Here is a 22,662-nt window from a genome sequence, read left to right as displayed (position 1 = left end):
TGTGTCGGGTCGAACCGAACGCCCCAGAGAGCAGAGGGGGCGGGGTGAGTAAAGCTCATTATCATTTAAAGTCACATACACTGAAATGACTTACTGAAAACTGAGTTGGTTTTGACCAGGTAAAATGAGTGTTTTCTTACAATACTAATGAGAATTTTTAATTAAAGTATATTACAAACTTTTCATTTAGACACTAAAGAATCATATTAACTTGTACAAAAATGTCATTCTATGACCCCTTTAAATAACTCACAGGATTGAGCTTCAAAATGTCTTCTGCATTAAAGGGTTAGTTCACCCCAAAATTTTAATTCTGTCATTAATTAAACACCCTCATGTCGTTCCAAACCTGTAAGACCTTCGTTCATCTTCGGAACACAAATTGAGATATTTTTGATGAAATCCGAGAGCTCTCTGATCCCTTCATAGACAGCAATATAATTAACACTTTTAAAGCCCAAAAAGGTAGTAAAAACATCGCTAAAATAGTCCATGTGACTCCAGTGGACGCAGTTTACGTTGTAAAAACAGTAAACTGCGTAGGAGACTATTAAATTGTTGAATAAAGTCGTTATTTTTGTTTGTTTTAGCACACAAAAAGTAATTATCGTCGCTTCATAAAATTAAGGTTGAACCACTTGAGTCACATGGACCATTTTATCGATGTTTTTACTACCTTTCTGGGCATTGAAAGTGTTAATTATATTGTGGTCTATGGAGGGGTCAGAGCGCTCTCGGATTTCATCAAAAATATCTTAATTTGTGTTCCGAAGATGAATGAAGGTCTTACGGGTTTGGAACGACATGAGGGTGTGTAATTAAATGACAGAATTTAAATTTTTGGGTGAACTAACTCTTTCAATTTTACTATGTGGCTTAAACAAGCAGAACATGCTGCTAATAATGAGCTCTGGAGAGAAATAGGCAGGAGAAAAGAAGCCACTTGTCTGTGGTATCATGTGATTGTATCATTGCAAATATTGATCTGCAGTAGCCATCTAACATCTGAAGGAGATCATTTACCATGCACTTCAATGGCTGACATGTTATTTCATCTGGTAATGTTACAATACCCAGACTAGTTCTGCTATGCTTGTGTAGTATCAGCCTAAGGCGGCGGCCCACAGTTCCTTCACTGCATATTGCACACAAAACTGCAAAACACAAGCATCAATTAGATTTTCTGATTGTAAAGCAACTTTAAAGAAGCAAAATCATGATTAAAAAGTCTGTTTTGTGCCATATTATCTGGTATCATCCGTTTCAAATGTATCTATCCCTATAAAGCACATACAACGAAGCAATCTGTAAGAGCTGTTTGATTAATTGCATTTGATTTTGGCTTCCAAGGATTATAAAAACAAGATAATTAATGTAAAATGATTATTATGCCGCATCCCCTCCCACGCACCTTCCTTTCCTTCACTGCGGCGTTCCTCCCTAAAAGCCCAAACTTGACACCCATATCAGCCAAATAAGTGAGTGTTGAAAAATGCAGTCTACTATTGCTAAAGCCGCGTAAGAGATACTGTTCCCTAGGTGGCCTTCTGCATGCGAGTTCCGCCCCGTCTCGGAGCAAGAGCATGGGAAACAAAGTATACTGTGGGCTTCAGATACGCACCTAAGCGGTCAAATAGCCTACACACAAATATGTCGACATGCCGTTTTGGCAAGTATCCTCTTAAACAAAGCCGGTTATGTCTTAAGTGAATGTAAACACTGAGAAAGGGCCCATGTGTAACAGTATATTGGGTCTTAAAGTGACAGCAGCCTAATAAATCTGCTGCATTCATTATTGTTAATCAAACAACAAAAGAAAAAGAAAAAATTACTCACTGCTCTTGAATGGATAAACTATAGATTAGTCTAATGTATACAGCAGTGTTATTTTACTTTTGATTACTAGGCTATTACCAGTGTTGGGGAAAGTTACTTTGAAAAGTAATGCATTACAATATTGCGTTACTCCCTTAAAAAGTAACTAATTGAGTTACTTAGTTACTTTTTAAGAAAAGTAATGCGTTACGTTACTTTTGCGTTACTTTTTCTCACCTGGGCTGGGCTTGTTTTTTTTGTGTGTTTTTTTATAATATAAAAAGTTATATTTTTGTGCAACGGTAAAGACCTCTTCATACCAAAATTGAAATAATAAGTAAAAATGCAAATTCCCGCATGAACAGTAGAGGGTGCAGCTCTGCTGCCATTCTGGATAATGGTAGAATAGGATGCAGGAGAAAAAAGTTTTACCAATAAAAACAAAATCTAGTAATTTTCATCATCAAAGGTCAGCAGCAAGACATTTAATTAAATATAAAGGTAGATTATGCATAAAAATTGCTGTTTTATTTAACATTTAATTATTGGAGGTTTGCATAGTACTCTGATTTTGCATTTGACTGATTTTATTCATTTTGAGGAGAACAGAATCTTTATTGTGCAAGTGAGATGAATAAAATGCTCACATTTAGTCTAGACCTACAATAACCATCATGTTCACACACACACCTCTGCACTAACTCTCAACATGGGGGCAGGAGAGCTGTCAGTCAAGTGAATGTGAAAAAGTAACTTGCATTACTTTTTTAAAAAAGTAACTCAGATATTTTGTTGTAAATTTGAAAAGTAATGCGTTACTTTACTAGTTACTTGGAAAAAGTAATATTATTACGTAACTCAAGTTACTTGTAATGAGTTACCCCCAACACTGGCTATTACTTATCTGAATACCATTGTCAGTACATCCTAACCTACATTCCCGAAAAAGCACTATTTATTTGATTAGCATTTTTGTTCTGTTGTATTTTTTGTCGGTTTTGTTTGCAATTAGTTTCTTTGTTCTTATTGTATTGCTGACTGTTTACTTGTCTTCTGTAACTGTTTTGAGGACTTTTACTTACATTAATGAACCTAGTATTACTTTTTGCTGAAGTATTGATAATTGTGCTTCACAGACATTTAAAATGACTCATATCATGTAATAAAATCACCCACCAATAATCGTATTAAATAAGCAATTTCAAGCAATTGGAGCCAAATAATCGTGATTATGATTTTTACCATAATTGAGCAGCCCTACAATCTGTGGTTGGTCTTGTTCTAAATGGGTAGTTCTTGGCTTTATAAAACTTTATAATGCAAATCAAAAGTACGGGTCTGTGAGACTAGATTTTGAGAGAGAATATAGCAAATAATATAGCAAATAATCAGCTTTCGAGATTGTGACGCAGTGATCATTGGATTTGAACCTTCTCCACAGGGCTGGGCCTTATCATTTAGCTCGAGGCAGCAGTTTAAAATTCCTCAGTAGTAGCAAATGCTAGGAGGGTGTCTGACACGCTGCTATTCTGGGCTGGTTTATGAGCTCCTGATGTGTCCCAGCAGGAAACCTCTGGACCAAAGGGTGTCCAGCCCACACATACACACGCTGCATGGTACAGGGTTCCCACACTCTGTTTGAACAATGAATTTCAATTATATATCCAATCGTTCAAGTTTAGTGCAGTGATTTAAAAAAATATTTTACAGCAAAGACAGCACTTACAATTTTTAACAGATGAAGTGCTTTTAGTGTATAATATTTGGAGAAGACAATTTCAATGATATATATATGTATATACTGTACATGATATAATACAATACAATAATGTTTTTATTATAATTGTACTTTCTAAATTTGCAGAATATATTTCATACATGCATTATTCATTTTATTGAGTTTATTTATTTATTATTAGTTTAATTTTTAATTCCCATGACTTTTCCAGGCCTGAAGACATATTTCTAGGTTATCCATTACTGAGTGAAACCCTGATGACCAAGACCCTAATATTTATGAACCGTACAAAATTAATCAAACTGAAAAGAGACAAACACTTTTATGATGAACTACGTCATTCAGTAAAGAATCAAAAATAAACCGATGAACAAAAAGCAAATATATATAGACCCCAAGCCAAAACACTACCATCCCCAACACTTGGAGAATAACAATGAATAAATAAAGAATTTTAACCCATTATCCCCAACTCGTTTGACCTAGCAGATGTTCAGGTCAGCAGAAGTTGGGTCAAACATTAATATTTCATTTGAACCCCAATTCTAGTATGAATCTTTAAACACATGGGCATGGGGGGATGGAAAAAAAAAGTTAGCTCTGGCCTGGATAACACATGATGAGAGGGTCATGGTGGAGTAACTCGGAATGCATTTGCACCATTTGACTCCCTGCTATCAACTCCATTAACACAAATGAGGTGGAGCACTATATGGCACAGTGGTCCAGAATAAAAGCATCAATCTCAGGACTCCTAAATGAAAAGGGCAGAGAACTCCACAAGTAAACTGAACTGTTAGGACTATCCATTACCTTTATCTCTGTTGAACAGCACTGCTGGCTGACTGGTCTCCTTGGTACTGTAGATATACTGTAGCGCATTCAAGGCTAGAAAGGAAATAAATTAATAAAACCTCAAAAGAGCAAAAAAAGCTGCCATGGAAACCCTCCTGGTCAATAGCTATTTGTATGTTAAGTAGCGTGCTGTAGGCTAAACCAGCAATTTAAAAAAATACATCGGCAAAAATTGATTTTTGAAAGATGATAAATCTCAAACTATGTCAAAACAGTGTTAAAATTAAGGTGAGACCAAAAACAGCACTGAACACATAAAATATAGATGTGAGGATGTTATTATGGCAATGTTCTGCTACTGGAGACAAAAAACAACACTGAACATAATGCGAGACAATGCCCCAATTTTCGTTTGACTTCAAATCTCAGATCAATAATGAATCAAAGGCTCTGCCACATCAATGTCAAGCATGAACATGAATGCAATGCAACTATCTGCAAGTTTATCATCGTTGAAATGAAGGGATTTGGAGCAAGCAGACTGTGATGCGAGATAATGGCAGCTTATTCACTTGATCGACGCTCATGTGTCTTTGAATAAATCATTGGAACCAGATTGGACTAAAGAAGCGTGACGGTGCATTCTGTGAAATATAGCCAATTAGTTTTTTTAAAGGGCAGTTTTAATTTCATGGTGTGTCACCCTTCTGGGGCACAAAGGAGTTCAAATCAACTGTATTGGAATTCACTTTATAACATGAAGGATTTTTTTTTCCAGTCAAGTGCAGCGACAACCAAAATAGGTCAGTGCCAGCGACCTGGACTTCACAATTCACGTCTCCTTGAGTCTCCTTAGGTCTCAATGTCTAATTTTATAATCCAGAAAGGAAATATAATGAGAGTTTACGGTCTTTACAATAGCTGGAGCTGAACTTTAAACTAAAGTACCTTGCAAACTACAGAGCGAGCATGTTGGCCCAGGCTTGAGCTTCTAATTCAGAGGCACCCGCGTTTCTCTCAGAAGAAGCAGCTGTACTAAAATGAGATGTGATATTGTTATGCAATTTCAATTACGCCGCAGGGAGAAAGATCAATCCGACAGCCGCCCGTTTCCCTGAGCGTGCAAAGATGAGACAGCAACGCTCCAGAGCATCCGTTAAATTACACAGCGATTCAGGTGCTGTTTTCTGCCCTTGCTGGTTTTGTGAGCTCTACACGTTTTAGTGGTTATTTCTATTTCTTGAAGCAGCTGTGCTTGTTTAAGGCATCTGAAGTGGGTGAGTGCCAGCGATTCTTGGAATCGCAGGATTGAACCTCAGCTTAACTAGGAAAGTCAATCAACTGTAATATTCATGATGGATATAGGCCTGTGTGTAACAAAGTGTGCACTTAGAGATGGCTGTTAAAGTGTTGCCAATAGACCCTTTTCACATTTCCGGGTTTCTCAGAGCGGAAGTCGTCATAGTTGGGTTAACTTTTATCGCAGTGAATGAGCGAATACATTAAATATATATTTTTTGTGTGCCCATTTTCTCAAATAGCAAAAGAAAAACGCCACAATAGCTATTTCACAACTTTCAAAAAGAGGGAAAAAATTGAGTGAGATTGATAATGGCAGTCAAAAGAGAGAAATGTGTTAATTTTTACCATCTCTCCCATAGACGCTGAACACACAGCAGCGGTAATTAGTTTTTTGTAATTTGATGAAAAAGTTATAAAATACAAAGTATTAGTGTTATAAATGTACATACATAAAAGAAAAGAAAAGACAATACAAAAAACTTTGCAGGATTGACCGTTAAAATGCGTCATCACAGTCTGTGAAAAGGGTCTATTGATGTAGCCATTTTAAAATCTAAAGAAACACCTTGAATCCAACAATTCAACTTGATGCACGTCACTGAAAATTCACTGACAACGACTCTCACACTGAATGAGCAGTTACACAGTCACGCAGTGGCACTGCAAAGCTCTTAACAATGACAGAACTCATTATAAATGGCTTTAAAATGAGTCATATACTTTGAAAACCTGCAGTAAGCAACAGGAAGGACAAGTGATGGTTTATTATTCGTGACACCAAAGGCTGTTTAGCGTGGAATAATTATTGGCACCCCCCCCCAAAAAAAAAAACTAACAGCAACTAGGATTCAAGGACAACATCAATGGCAAAATAAATAATTTAAAATAATTAGCAATGTTTCCTCAGGCATCAGTATCAAATAAAGACCAAGTATGCTTGTGTAAAAACTGCCAAAATGTTAGAGCTGCTAGGGCTTTGTGGGCAGTTCTAAGCAAATTACTTTTCAAATCAAAAGAACTTGTGGCCAAGGTTCTATAAATGCACTTACACAAACTTCACGAAGTGAATGCATTAACCTGTTTTCCTTTATCAAGGCCATAAACTGATCGACACAGCTAGATTTTTGCACCGTACCCAGATTTCTCCCGGCATATAAACACATTAAGCTGCGTTCTGATGCCTTATTCAAGTCCGAATGTGTGACATGTGACAGGAAAGCACCCTTAATGCTGATTTAAGCAGACAGAGCGAGCCTTTCAAGGAAATATCTATCGCAAACACAAAAAATGTGCTCTGATTTCATGTAGCTGAATTAGAAGTGTTCAGTCAAAATGCTGCATCTGTAACTGCATGAGAGTATAATATACGAGTCCTTAAATTTTCTGTTGACATGTTGGAATACTTTTTTAATGCTATATTTAACATCATAACAATATAGCATATGGAATACTCAAAATCAGATACTGAAATTATCACGTTTCGACCTCACTACTGGAAAACAGCCTGATATATTAATAAAGTCTCATAAACGCAGTTTACTTGTGATGCAGGGCTATGTGTTTACATGTAAACCGGGACAACTGGTTATTTCAAGAACCTGATTTTTGGGAGTTATCAAACGTGCACAATAAAACCGAAGTAGCAACATATATCTTTGCTTTCATATTGTGACATACATTTTAGTGAACAGAGTATCGAGAAAAAGTAGGGCGGGAACAAACAATTGGTTCTATAAATAGGTTGATGACTTAATGGAGGAAGATCAGCTGAATGTGCACTTGCAGTTGATTGTAAAAAAGGGGTGGGGTTTAAGTGGACTAAATGATTGGAAGTTATGACCAAGTGTGCCACACAAGTCCTGAAAAGTGAAGCCAAAACGTTTTGATCGCCCCTAGGTGGCTGGATACAATATAGGTCGTAAACCCTGCCCTCTCCAAGTAAACTAATGGGACACGAGACAAACTTAATTAAATCAAAGATGGTATCTGTCATTTTAGGTCTTTTTTATAATGCTGATGTAAGTTCAAGTGTTGTTAAAAAAAAAAAAAAAGGTTTGGCTTTAGTAAGTTATGTGATGCTATAAAACCTTAGCTTCTCTGAGCGAAGTGAGGCACCAACAGACTTTTTTCAGGATCTTCGGGAGGAGATTTGAGCTTTAACTTAAATTTCTACATTTTCAAAACTGTTTATTTCAAAACCAACAAAATGTGGATGTGTGGACCTATACAATTTAAATGTATTGTAGATCTGCTTCATCCAGCATCTATAGACATTAATCAGACAACGATCTGCTTTGTCGCTGTGCACCCAAGTCCAAGTGATGGGAAACGAGAATTGAATCCTTCAAATATTTGATTATTAGGGCCCAAGCACCGATGGTGTGAGGACCCTATTGGAATGGCTCAGTCTATTCTTCTTCTCCGAAATGAATGCATTTTTGAGGGCCTAAACATCCTCGAAAACTCATGAAACTTTGCACATGCTTCAGAAGTGGTGAAAATTTACATCTTATATGCGCTTCAAAATTTGGTGCCCCAGACTTCACGTTCCTGGCCTGAAGACATCTACATGCCAATATTCAGTTATAGTCAAAGCGTCACCTGCTGGCAGCAGGAAGTGTGGCACATTGAAGTGACTTTGCCATATTTCTCCTTTACCCGCATAAATGCATGTCGCCCACTATTCACTGTTTTCCTAAAGCCACCGGTTGCTGGTGGCCCCGTGTGCGAGGGCCCTTGCAGCTTTAATGCACATTGTATCTTTATACAGACACAACCGAAACTGGGCTAAAAAACTTGAATCATACCTGATATAATGAACTATAGAAATTACTTCAATGTAATTATATGGGATTTCTTCTTATTTTATCGTTCAACATGCAATAAATCATGCGATTGGTGAGAAAATTAACAGCACGCTTCTCCTCAAAAAGCTGCATGATTTGAGTCATCAATCATGCCTGTAACAAAAACTATGTGGGATGAATTATGCACTAACAATACTTATTTTGACTTAAATCCCTGCATATAACAGAAACGGTGATGCTTGAGCCTTAAGCAAACACCACTACAAATGTACTGTGTCCTTGAAAGAGGGGAAAAATCTAAAAAAAACAAAACAAAAAAAACACCAGTCATCTTGTGTTCAGACAATGACACGTTTCCCTGTGGAGGATTTAGACCACAGCTCACAGCTGGGTCTTGGCCTCCAGACCCGCTGCAAGACAACACGACTGGTCATGAATCCCTCATTAGAGATGCAGCGAAGAATCTGTGGGAAGATTTTGTTACAAGCCTAAGGAAGATTTAAAGATGGTAAATACGTAATTTTAGTTTTGTGTAAAGAAAAAAGATCTTAGTGCAAGGAAAAAACAGACATTTAAGACTAAACCAACAACAGAAATGCTTTCAAAGTCCTGCATGTGTGGGAAGACTTGCTTACCACCCTATTATTACCAAGCTAATCGTGCGCACTTGTCTGGCTCTAAATGATACTGGGCACACAGAGAGAAATAGAGAGAGAAAGAGAGGGGAAACACGGGAAAATATAAACAGAGAGTTTAAAGAGGCGAGTAGTTTATCAGAGAGGTACAGGTAAGACATTGAAATATCACTTTTTAGAAGCACAGTAGAAACTGAATGCAAGAAAGCAAAACATGTACAAAAATTCATGTGAAGCAGTCAGACACGACAAGCTCTTCTGAGTATGAAAATAATGTATGTGGGTTGTGAAAATTCTGACACACTAATTGGGGTTCTTGTTGGTAAAGATCTGACCGGTTTAGACGCCTCGTTACCCTTAGGGTATAATTAGCTTAGCATCCTCAGTCCACAGTCATTCAATTAAGAGTAGGTTCTGTCGTGCATGCTAAAACAGATGTAGCTGGGTAATTGTCTTCATTCTGAGCACTTCTGATGGAAGGTAATCTAGTGGCATACATGCCTAATACTGCCCAGAAACAAACCTGCAACTGTACAACTGATGTTATAGATACAATATCACAGGCTAATGTGTAAAATTGGTTGTAAATTTCTTTTCGTATAGATGTACAGTATCTTGTAGGAAACAATTACTTATTTGTGAATAACAAGCAACTGCTTTGTGGACTCTAAAGGAGCGTTAACACAGTGATTCGCACCGACAAAGCAACTGGTGGCAATGGAAAGTGGGTGTGTCCAGGGACGCAACAATGTTTATAACTTTATGCAAATGAGTATCAATGTGATGTGGCAGCTACCAATAAAAGTGAAAATGTTTGACATGATCCGCCTCCTGTGAGCGATTTAATTAATTATTTATAAAACATTTAAATATTATTCTTTATACATATATAATATATATGAATTGTTAATGGCTAATTAATTCATGACATTAATGTTGAAAATGTTAAACATTTATATTAATAATGCTGAAAATAATGATACCTAATGAATTAACTAATGTTATTACACGCCACGGCTCTGTGGAATACTTGATTCTGATTGGTCAATCACGCCATTCAACGCTATGTTACTCCTCAATAACAACCTATAAAAACGGATAACAGGCTCATCTGGGTAACTAAAGTCAGCGCTTTACACTCGCTAAGAATGTTTTTTCTTCGTAGAAGATTTACATTTGGGTAAGCTTACAAAATATTAAAACTCAAAAGAATATTTTGTGTACAATTATATAATTATGTAATCCGGGGAATCGCAGACTTGCTCTCTCCTTTCATACAAATGTAACTGCTGCCATTTTGCAACGATTGTTTTATACACTGTAATGGGTTATAAGATAACATCTCAAATCAATATCTCTTATCCCCATAATTGTATATGTGGTGAAATACCATGTAACAAGAGTTATGACTGTACCGTATCCCTTAAATTCCCGTCTAGTTTGAACTTGCCGCTTGCTAGCTAATGCTCTCTCCGCGGAAGATTTGCGCTTAAAGAGCTAATCAAATATTTTGACTCAGATCAATATTTCATGTCTAATTATTTACTTATGTTGCAATTAGCCGTGTAATAAGCAGGGTTTTTTCTGTCAGGGTTTATTCTGTGATAACAACCGGCTGGATGTACATTATTCCCTCACTTAACAAATTGAACGTATGAAGTGTTACCAAAAAAATGTCAAATAAAGATCCATCTAATTCATATTTTGCATTATGCACTGCTGCAATTTATATACACAGAATGTCACCTTTTAGTGGCAAAATTTGCGTCAAATTAGAGTGAATCTTATATTCCCCATCCAGCAATACATCCCACTTGTGATCAAAAGTGATGGTCAGTTGCACAGCCCACCAACAACACTGAAGTGTTCGGAAGTATGGGCAGCCATTATGACCAACAATACTGCCACTAGAATCACTGATTGTGTGAACGTCCCATTAGAGATACAAGAATCTGACATCTGATGCGTGTCCCTACACTTCAAAATGGAGACAACAGCATTTACTATGCTTTGGAACAGTTTCCTCTTCAATATATGACATAAAAGGTAAACAAAACAGCCACCAAATGGTTAAAGTCACCCTGGTCGCCCAGAATTTTCAGCAGTACAAACAGCAGTAGATGGTTTAACAATTTTGACATTGATTGACTTGAACCGTTTAAGCAGAGCATCAAGCAGTGTTTTTCTAAGCCGTGTGCACAAAATCACATTAAACAGCAATTTCGTCCTCCAAGCAGTCAGAGGGGCAGTGTTTGTTAAGCACATTGAGCAGACGCAGGGAGCTCTCGTCCTGCTGTCCCCAGCTTTCATCACTTTCATCTGTGTTTGACTCGTACTCGGAAGCAATTCCCGACTCACGGAACTTTAGCAGCTCAAGGCTACCCAGAAGCTCGTCCCGTGATGAAGGCGAGACACCTTGGGATGACGTGTCAGGGCTCTCATCCTGTTGGGGTGGTCCAGGGAGAAAGCGGAAACACTCAAACTTGATCAAGCACTGGTCCCTACCTATTGGACTGCCCAGCGGCAGGGAGAGCGGTGTCCCATCGTTGAGTGGTGGAAGGATGGCGTCCTCTGGTCTTGGTGTGGTAGGGTCGCATAGGACTGGGGGTACGTTTGCACGGAAGGTGATTTCAAGGAGACTGTCTTGAGATCCCACTGTTGATAGAGAGGAAGAGATTGAAGGCTTTTTCACACTGGGTTTGTTTCAAGGCCCTGAGAGCAGTTCACATGAATTTTAAACTAATACTCCAAAATAACTTTAAAGCAAACAGAAAAGTATAAAGAAAAAAGATGGGATAATACATTCAATTCATAAATAAATTGAAAAAGTAAAATACTACTGTTCAAAAGTTTGGGGGCAGTAAGTATTCAGCAAGTACACATTGATCAAAAGTGTCAGTAAAAAACATTTAAATTGTTACAAAAAAAGTACATTTTAAATAAATGCTGTTCTTTTGAACTTTCTATTCATTAAAGATAATATATACTTCTACTTCTGGAGAGCGTGTGGCAGCCCTTTAAATAGCTGCGGCCTGGAGGCTTGCTCCAAACACATTTCGTTGCAGTGCACTTGTACATGTGTAAAGACAATAAACTTGAATCTAATCTAATATATTTAGTATGAACCGTTTTCAACTGTGATAAGATATTATATGTTACTTGAGCAGCAACTCAATATATTAGAATGATTTGTGAAGGATCATGGGACACTGAAGACTGGAGTAATGATGCTGAAATTTCAGCTTTGCCATCACAGGAAAAAATTTAAATTTAAATTATATTAAAATAGAAAACAGTTATTTTTATAATATTTCACAATATTACTTTTAATATATTTATGATCAAATAAATGCAGCTTTGGTGATCATAAGAGATTTTGGTAACACTTTACAATAAGGCCTCATTTGTTAACATTAGTTAATGTATTAACTAACATGAACTAATCATGATCAATCCATTTGTTACAGAATTTATTCATCTTTGTAAACGTTAGTTAATAAAAATAGAGCTGTTCATTGTTTGTTCTGCATTGACTAATGTTATCAAATACAACATTTGATTTTAATAATGTATTAGTAAATGTTGAATTTAACATTAACAGAGATTAATAAATGCTGTAGGAGTGCAGTTCATGTTAACTAATGTAGTTAACTAATGAAACCTTATTGTAAAGTGTTACAGAGATTTCTTTAAAAAAAAAAAAATCTTACCGACCCCAAACTTTTGAACATTTCAAAATTAACTAGTCAGTGGGCTGCCTGAACCCTGCGTAGTTGACCAATCGTTTCTTAAGGAATCCCTGTATGACTAGGCTGGTTTTGGAGTGCTTACATCAGACACGGTCTTACATTCCAACAGAATGGGCTTAAACATAGTTGACAGTAAGTTGCTGACTGACCAACTAGATAACCAATCAATATGTCATTCTTAGGGTTAAAAATTGTAACTACTTCAGAGTTGCTTGTACCTTTTCAAACTACTTTTTCAAAACTGTTCTATTTTTGTTCCCCAAAACTGATGTTCAGACATTTCATTATTTCCTCACTATCAATCTCATCTGCCTTCCCTCATATTAAATAACGCTTCATAATGGCAGCTCTGCTCCACTTTTTCTTCCATTTAGTTCTGCTCCAGCAGGTTAATAACAGTGCTCTTACACCTGCAACACATCCTCACTTGCCCTCTCTGAATATATCTGATGTGTTTCAGCAGCTCTCTTTCACTCTCTATGTCTTTTACCTCAGACCTCCTATTTGCCCCTCACCCCCAACCTTTCTCCATCAAGTATATTTTAATTTCACTTTGCCTTTTAATTTTTCTCCCATCATTGCATGTGCATTCCCCACAGGGGTTAATTTCAGGCTTATTTTAAAGCAGTTCGTCCGAGGACACTCTCATATAGACCAGCAGCACCCCGAGATGTGCTGTCTTTAATATTACGGAGTTTCTATTCACACCACGTGCAAATAGCGTGCCTTGTTGGCAAGTGCTCTTCACACTACCTCCCTCTAACAATGCCTGGTTGGGCCAAACAAGATAAAAAAACCCCCACAGATATTTCAATGTCTTCAGTGGTGCAGTCAGTAGGCTTAAGGACCTAGTTTTTAAAGTGAAATTCTCCCTTTCCCCATCACATATCACATCGGAAAGGCATTTACTTACAATAGAAATTAAGAAAATGTTCTAAAGTGGAAATAAAGTGCCTAATGAAATGTTTAATAATAATAAAAGCATTTATTGGGTAGGGTTAGAGGGAGGGCTTTTTATTGTCCCCTTAAGGCGGCATCCATTTAATAAATTAATAATTTTAATAAATATAATAACTTACACAATGTTATTATTGCATCCTGTTAATGTACAACAATACTGACTGAGGTGCCTATGTATCTGTCAAAATATAGTATAAATGTAAATATCATCTATCGTAAGAGACGGCTGTAAACGACTGTCAAATCTCTTCTCAGATCATCTTTAATGATGACACCATATACATTTACATTTACATTTATGCATTTGGCAGACGCTTTTATCCAAAGCGACTTACAGGGACCTTATTACAGGGACAATCCCCCTGGAGCAACATGGAGTAAAGTGTCTTGCTCAAGGACACACTGGTGCTGACCACTGGGATCGAACCAGCAACCTTCTGCATATCAGTTCCATGGTTTAACCCACTGGACCACCATCTCACATATACTGCTCTAAAGTGAAGGTTTGAACATTCACTGTGTTTAGTCCTCTTTAAAATCATAATAAATGATAATAATAGTTTTTTGCATAAACAGGTCTGTAGACATTACATAATTATTTAATATAACATTTAAAATGTATGTACTAATTTAAAATACATCCAAAATAAATGGATGTATTGTAATGCAGCATGAAGGTAAAAAGTAATGCCTGATGAAGGTCATGGGACCAACATTGCCAAATAAATGTTGATATTTTTTATAGTGTGTAGAATTTCTTTTTCTAGTTTAGTCAGGTTTTTGGCAATAGCCTATATCCTACGCACCTATCAATTATTTGTAGGTATGCTAGGTGTCATGGGTGGTTATTTATAAGTAGCGCACGGACTAGGACTAAGGAATCAAGAAACAGTCTTTATTAATAAATCCAACAGGGAACTTGGGAGAATACAACCACATTAAGGGGCTATTTACACGACAACGTTTTCAAATAAAAACTTATGCGCTTTGGCCGTTCATTTACACGACAACGGCATTTCGGGTGCCTGAAAATGCAAACTTTTGAAAACGGGTTTCAAAGTGCAAGTTTTTGAAATCAGTCTCCATGTAAAAAACAAAAATGCGAATCTGTGAAAACGATGACGTCATGCACATGTGCATTACATGTTCAGTCTATAGTGTTTCATTGCCATCTAATGCATTTTTAGTCTCAGCATTTTTAGTCGTTTTGACAATGGTGTCGTCTGTACGCGGAAAACTCGAAGGAAAAACTTCTCTGTTTTAAGCATATTGTTGTTGTACAAACGTACCCTAAATCATAGACAAAACAGGACAAAGGATTGAACCAAAATACAGAGTATAAATACCAAAACTAATGAGGGAATTAATGAGCTAATTTATTAACAACAGGTGTACTGAATGAGGATGACACAGACTAGAAAACTGGGTAATGAAACAGAAACAAACACAAAGCTTACTCCTGACACTAGGCTAATTGTTTATTGCTAGCATGAAGTTAAAGACATTACAACATAAATACAAATACTGTTGTATTCTATGCATGGGTGCATTGTGTAGCCTGAGGCTGTGAGGAGTTATTATTTAACTTATACAAATTATTTGTGAATATTTTTATGACCTTTTTCTACTTAATAATCGGACCCCAAAAAACGGACTATAAATAAATATTTTCATACCAAAATGTATTCAGTTATTTTATTACATTTATTTTCTCTTTTAATCAATAGATAAACTATCTAATAAAGATGTTTTGATAGATGCAGAAGATTGATAAAGATAAACAGACTGCTTATTCTTTCATTATGAGCATTAAATAGGACGCAATTACTTTGTCACAAAACACAGGTTTTTGAAGTTACTCTCTAGCACTGCTGAACACAGGAAATCATACTCACTAGAGCCATGTCCCGCCAGCTTGAGCTCCAGCTCCTGAACCTGTTTGACCAGGAGAGAAATATGCTGCAGTAGGTCCTTATTCTGCAAAAGCAGCTGGTGAACTCGAGCCTGGGCCTCAATCCTTGCTGCAGCTTCTGCGGAGAGCTGATCCTTCAGCAGATGAACCTGAGGAATACATAACAATAGCATGCATGCTTAAGTACATAGACAAGCAGACACTAGAAAGCACCAGCAAACCAACAATACAGAGACACCCAGCAGTTTATTTACTGTATATCTTAATCTTCCCTGCTATGAAATACTCAAACTCCATTTACTTTTAAACATCAGCAAAACTCCAACTTAAAGCATTATTCAAATGTAAAGCTTTACTTTAAAAGAGTAAAAGAAGGAAACGTTTTAGTTTATCATTTGATTAAACTTTAAAGCCATTATTTCATAAATCATTTCAGAACAGAAATCATGTCTGAACACACTGGATTCGGTCTGGGCTTCAAGAGTTCAAGGACACAACAAATATGTTATCATTGTTATTCTAAGAATTTCAAAGTCCTACCTGAAATTATTAATATATTTAAGGTCAAACATCTCTAAAAGCTCTTTATCTAATGCATTCTTTCATGCACATTATGCATTTCTATTCAATACATTTTGAATCTGTTTATATTGAACTTTTATGATAATCTTTGTGAAGTGTTATTATGAAGGTCATTTTATCTACGGTGTGGGTAGCTGCCATTCATGCAAATTAAAGAGCGCTTTCATTCAAAAAGCTTCTTTAACACCACGTCATGAAAGACCTTTGAGCGGACATCAAATCGGTTCATCATTACTGTTAAAATACATCTGAAGAGCAACAACAGAAGGACAAATGACTGATATATGTCAAATCTCTCATCACATCCACTTTAATGATGACATCATATACTGGAGGTGAGAATCGAATACCAGCTTCATTTTCTGGGTGTACGTGTCCTCTAAACAATAATAATAATACTATGAGTATTTCACAGATTAAGGCTGTGATGTACCATGTTTACTGGGAATAAGGTAGTAAATCTAGATTTATGAGATTAATTATCCAGTCAATCTATCCAGTTATCTAATTTATAATTAAATCAGTCATATTTAACAAAGCAGGTTTTTGCATAAATAAATAAATTACATATCACGGCTGTTTGTTTCAAGAAATACCCTCAGTATTCAATTTTCACAGGTGTTTGGTCAAGTAATTATTAAATTGAATCAATCTAGATAAAGGAATTATCTGTAATAGTCTAACAAACAGTCCTCCATTCTCATAAGTACCAGAAATAGACACAAAAGGCAATCCCTCCATACATTGTAATGAAATACTGCTCGGTACGTCCTGCTAATGACAAACGGTGCCAGCTATAAAGATATCCAAAGTGATTATGATGCACTTCAGTGTCCTTCATATGTCCTAAGATTCTATCCAGCGATAGAAGGGCGAATCCATTTCCTCCAGTGTCTTGAGCACTGACTAAGTGTCTGTTTGCTCTTAAAGCCCTTGCGGCCGCCCTCCGAGAGGTCCGGGGTGATTTATGACCCAGCTTAAACAGCGTGCCTGCTCGTGCCGCCTGCCCTTAAGAACAATACATACTCCAGACAAAGCCAATGAGCCGTCAAGATCAGGCCAGCAGGGAGTAGCGCAAAAAATTAAGGGGGTGGGGGGAAATCACCATACTGTAAATGTGGACTGAAAGCTTAGTTCAGGTTGAGGCGTTTGCCATCAGTTCTTGAGTGCACATGCTTGTATGCATGTGCGTGTGTGTGTTTTCTGACAAAGAGTGATTGTCTTTGGGAAAAGAGCTGCCTACCATGACAAAAGACGTTGTTTTCAAAAGGATATAGGATGTAAATGTATACCAGCCTCATATTTCATACTGTCATAGTTTTATATCTCACTCTGAGTGGGGCACATTCATCAGCCAAGGCAAGTCAGGGTGAATGTTGAAGCCCAAATGTTTTGATGATCATCATTTTCCTTGGTGGCATAAAAAAAGCAGTATTTCTTCAGTATTTTATTATTGTAAACAACAAAATCAGCAATGAAGAATTGTTTAATGTCAAATGCATTGCCATAGCAATCAGTTATTATTCGTTTCATTTTCAAGTCTACTAATTAAGCAATTAAAAATTCAGTGTGCAATTACTGTACATCTGGAAAATGAAAAGAGTGAGAACAGTAATATCTTTGACTGTATGATGGAAATGATCGACAATAATTGCTGGCATTAACATTAGTGTATAGTGAGAGAAATAGCAGAGGTTTACAAAAAGTAAATGCAGCAAGTCGAGTCTCTTTCAACATCAAGGACATGAATTTCAACAATTTAACCAGGAATGTTTCAGTTTTCAAACAGCATGTGACATTACAAAAGCAGTCAGAGTCCAGACAGGTCTAAAGTCTAAGGTGAAGTCCAATTTGGCATGTGCTGGTATCAATTATTCATATCCTAATAACTCCTCAAGCTATTATAATGTTACAACGATATAGTACTGTATTTTTCGAAACCGGTAAAAAAAACCTTAATTGTTCTTAAATGACCCAAATTGGCCTTTAAAAAAGGTGCAAACTAAAAAATTATAAATTAAATGAACAGTTACATGGACACTACAGTTAAATCACATCAAATTACACCAAACCCAACTCAACCCATCTCAACTAAATTCATCCCAACCCAAACCAACTCAACCCAACCAAACCCAACTCAACTCAACTCAACCCAACCCAACCCGACTCAACTCAACCAAATTCATCCCAACCCAACTCAACCCATCTCAACCCAACTCAACCCATCTCATCTCAAAGCAACCCAACCCAACCCATCTCAACTCAACCCACCTCAACCAAATTCATCCCAACCCAACTCAACTCATCTCAACTCAACCCAACCCATCTCAACCAAACTCAATCCAACCCATCTCAACCAAATTCATCCCAATACAATTCAACCCATCTCAATCCAACCCAACTCAACCAAATTCAACCCAACCCATCTCAACCAAATTCATCCCGACCCAACTCAACCAAACTCAACCACATGAAACTAAAAAAAAAAAAAAAAAAACAAGCAACCAAAATCAAGTTAATTTCCAAGTTAATGGGTAAGGTTTGCTAGCTACACTCACCTAAAGGATTGTTAGGAACACCTGTTCAATTTCTCATTAATGCAATTATCTAATCAACCAATCGCATGGCAGTTGCTTCAATACATTTAGGGGTGTGGTCCTGGTCAAGACAATTTCCTGAACTGAACTCCAAACTGAATGTCAGAATGGGAAAGAAAGGTGATTTAAGCAATTTTGAGCGTAGCATGGTTGTTGGTGCCAGACGGGCCGGTCTGAGTATTTCACAATCTGCTCAGTTACTGGGATTTTCACGCACAACCATTTCTAGGGTTTACTAAGAATGGTGTGAAAAGGAAAAACATCCAGTATGCGGCAGTCCTTTGGGTGAAAATGCCTTGTTGATGCTAGAGGTCAGAGGAGAATGGGCCGACTGATTCAAGCTGATAGAAGAGCAACTTTGACTGAAATAACCACTCGTTACAACCGAGGTATGCAGCAAAGCATTTGTGAAGCCACAACACGCACAACCTTTAGGCGGATGGGCTACAACAGCAGAAGACCCCACAGGGTACCAATCATCTCCACTACAAATAGAAAAAGAGGCTACAATTTGCACGAGCTCACCAAAATTGGACAGTGCAAGACTGGAATAATGTTGCCGGTCTGATGAGTCTCGATTTCTGTTGAGATATTCAGATGGTAGAGTCAGAATGAGAACATGGATCCATCATGCCTTGTTACCACTGTGCAGGCTGGTGGTGGTGGTGTAATGGTGTGGGGGATGTTTTCTTGGCACACTTTAGGCCCCTTAGTGCCAATTGGGCATCGTTTAAATGCCACGGCCTACCTGAGTATTGTTTCTGACCATGTCCATCCCTTTATGACCACCATGTACCCATCCTCTGATGGCTACTTCCAGCAGGATAATGCACCATGTCACAAAGCTCGAATCATTTCAAATTGGTTTCTTGAACATGACAATGAGTTCACTGTACTAAAATGGCCCCCACAGTCACCAGATCTCAACCCAATAGAGCATCTTTGGGATGTGGTGGAACGGGAGCTTCGTGCCCTGGATGTGCATCCAACAAATCTCCATCAACTGCAAGATGCTATCCTATCAATATGGGCCAACATTTCTAAAGAATGCTTTCAGCACCTTGTTGAATCAATGCCACGTAGAATTAAGGCAGTTCTGAAGGCGAAAGGGGGTCAAACACAGTATCAGTATGGTGTTCCTAATAATCCTTTAGGTGAGAGTATATTTCACATACACTCTTTAAAACTATTTTTAATAACTTTTTTTCATGCTTTCTAAAGACAAATTTAATAACACTAGAATGTCACCAAATGATTCACTTTCACCAACATAACCTAGAGAGTTCTAAAAAAGGTAATTTGTGTGATTCATGTTCTAACAATCCATTTAAATCACACACATTTAAAGTGCAGACTTCCATGACCATAGTAATTTCAACACACAAAGGTAATCTTTTTTTCTTGCACTGCAATCATTGCACGGTTTTTATATGACTATTTATTCCATTGTTGCTGACCTCAAACTGCACCAAATAGCTACATCAAATATTTCAGTGCTGATCTTTAGACACCCCATTGAAAGCTGCAAGAGGGCTGTGGAAACCAAGCAGTGCTGAAATACGAAGAGCTCTCCATAAACCCTTTGTATACATCTAATTTTATCACATTTGACTCTGCATGCACAACTAGAACTCACTAGTTTCAAAATATATTTTAACTGAATTGCCCTCATAAAGCATCTGAAATGTACAGACTTGTAAAACTGATGTTCTGGACGTAGGCATCGCTTTCTGGACGTAGCAGGAGCCAAATGTTTTTGACTAATTTTATCTGTACTGAACTGTCTAAAAGGAGAATATTCCATCAGAATGTGATTAAAAGAAACACAAAACACACAAAAACCTTCCTCCGCAAATAACCCGCTCCACCCACTGCCACTAATCCTGACTTCAGAAAAGCAAATATCGTTTCATCTGCAGATCATTTTCCCTCCATAAGGATGAGGGCCACTGCAAAACAAATGGAGAAATAAATTAATAAGCGACGATTGACTCGCGTGTGCCGCTCTGATAGCATGCTTCAAAGTGTCTCTTTTCTACAACGACTGAAGATATCACAGCAGCTAGAGCAAAGCCACAGCTTGTTTCTCTTTGAACGTGTTGTGTAGCAAATCAGGGTCTGCTTTGCAGTAGATTTGCTTAGAGTTCTGACAGGACGGACATCCATGACTACAGCCATGATCGTTCAACAAAGATATGGGTCAAAAGAGCGTGAAACGAAATTCCACCCCCTGTGAGCCCTTTCTCAGACCTGTGAAGAGGCAAGTGTCTTCCGTGCGAAAAAACAACAACAAAAAAAAACATAACACTTTAAGAGAGAGCATATCCTCTGGCTGAGCATTATGCTTATGAAAAGCAACTGCTTGCAACTCCTCTTGCCAAACTCTTGGTGTAGAACTGTGGCTAAACAAGCAAACTGCAGGTTCTCAAAGGCTGAATAAATAAACCAGTCTAGTGCCGGAGAGAATGAAAACGCTTAAGATACACAAGACTGCAGGTTTTTTTGTGCACTCCAAGCCTTTCACAATCAGTTCTAATATTGTGGCTCACATTGAGACGGCCGTAGTCGAATAAAGACTTTTAGAGGTACAGAGGTATACACTTCATGCCACAGTTAAGACTGCCATTAAATAATTTCATACTTCAAGAATATATATATATAAAAAACGTTATCTAAAAAGGATCCAGTCAAGGTCAAAAATTACAAATTCATCAGTGTAGGAACATTTTACCCCATTTTCCTGCTCATAAATTACTGGAGGAACTGAATTAGATTCCGGCAGAACAGCTGTTGTTTGTATTGTGTTTATCTGTTTGAGCAAACAAAACATTTAGACTCACCTGACCCATAATAAAACTGAATTTGCATAATGCACAATGCGCATTAATAAAACCGCCCTCAAAAGAACAATACATGTAATTACATTGGCAAATGAGATGAGCTAGCTGTGCTTTTTTAACCTCTCAACAACCCCCCCCCCCCAAATATTAATACACTAAATATATAAATAAATATTTCAGTAAACTCTACAGTTTGTGTTCAGTCAGATTTTTGTTTTAGAGAAATTAACACTCTTATTCAGCAAGGATGAATTAATCAAAATAGACAGTTCAAACATTCGTTACAGGGGATGCACAGAAATTCTAGCCACCGGAAATTATCGGCCGGAAAAGCAAAGTCCGCTCAAATAACGAGCCGACAAGAAAATGTATATGTAGTAGTATACTTGTTTCTGTTTGCTACCCTCTCATTCACTGTTCCGCTCCACCCTATGCTCTCCTTACATGCACTGATAAATAATAGCTTTGTAGGAATATACATCATTTAGATAATTGCTTAAAAAATAAATAGTTAAATCTGATTTTGTTGCATAGATCTGAATAAAGAATAATATACTGATATTTAATATTAATATATTTTCTGTCCAATTTCAGTGTTACTTTCAATAAAAGTGTGGTTATTTTATTTTATTTGCTTGTTGAATTATTAAATTTCATTAAAAAGTCTAATATTATTACAATTATAAAAAAGGCCATTTAAAATAAATTAATTAATTAATTAAAAAGGTTTTAAATTAGGTTTAGGCCCAGAATTTTCATTCCCTGTTTGTTAAATTTGCATTAATACAATAATCCTGAGTATCATGGTTGCTACCAATATATTAAGCTACACAACTGAACTACTCAACTTTCAACATTGATAATAATAATAAACGTTTCTTGAGCACCAAATCAGCATATTAGAATGATTTCTGAAGGATCATGTGACAC

The 22,662-nt window shown here is 37.1% G+C and overlaps 1 protein-coding gene across 2 annotated transcripts in view; it reads right to left on the bottom strand.

Moving 5' to 3' along the window:
* Positions 1 to 22,662, bottom strand: part of nos1apa (nitric oxide synthase 1 (neuronal) adaptor protein a) — a 146,837-nt gene that overhangs the window by 9,243 nt on the left and 114,932 nt on the right. For both annotated transcript variants that reach the window (XM_079841674.1, XM_079841675.1), the window contains 2 exons: positions 15,697 to 15,862; positions 11,598 to 11,747 (listed from right to left, as the gene is read on the bottom strand). In XM_079841674.1, coding sequence (XP_079697800.1) covers positions 11,598 to 11,747; positions 15,697 to 15,862 — 316 coding nt within the window. The remainder of the gene's footprint in view (positions 1 to 11,597; positions 11,748 to 15,696; positions 15,863 to 22,662) is intronic.

The sequence above is a fragment of the Gobio gobio genome (assembly GCF_949357685.1).
Source record: "Gobio gobio genome assembly, chromosome: 17".
Lineage (NCBI taxonomy): Eukaryota > Metazoa > Chordata > Actinopteri > Cypriniformes > Gobionidae > Gobio > Gobio gobio.
Note: the sequence above shows the minus strand (reverse complement) of the source record. Positions and strands in the feature narration are given on the sequence as shown.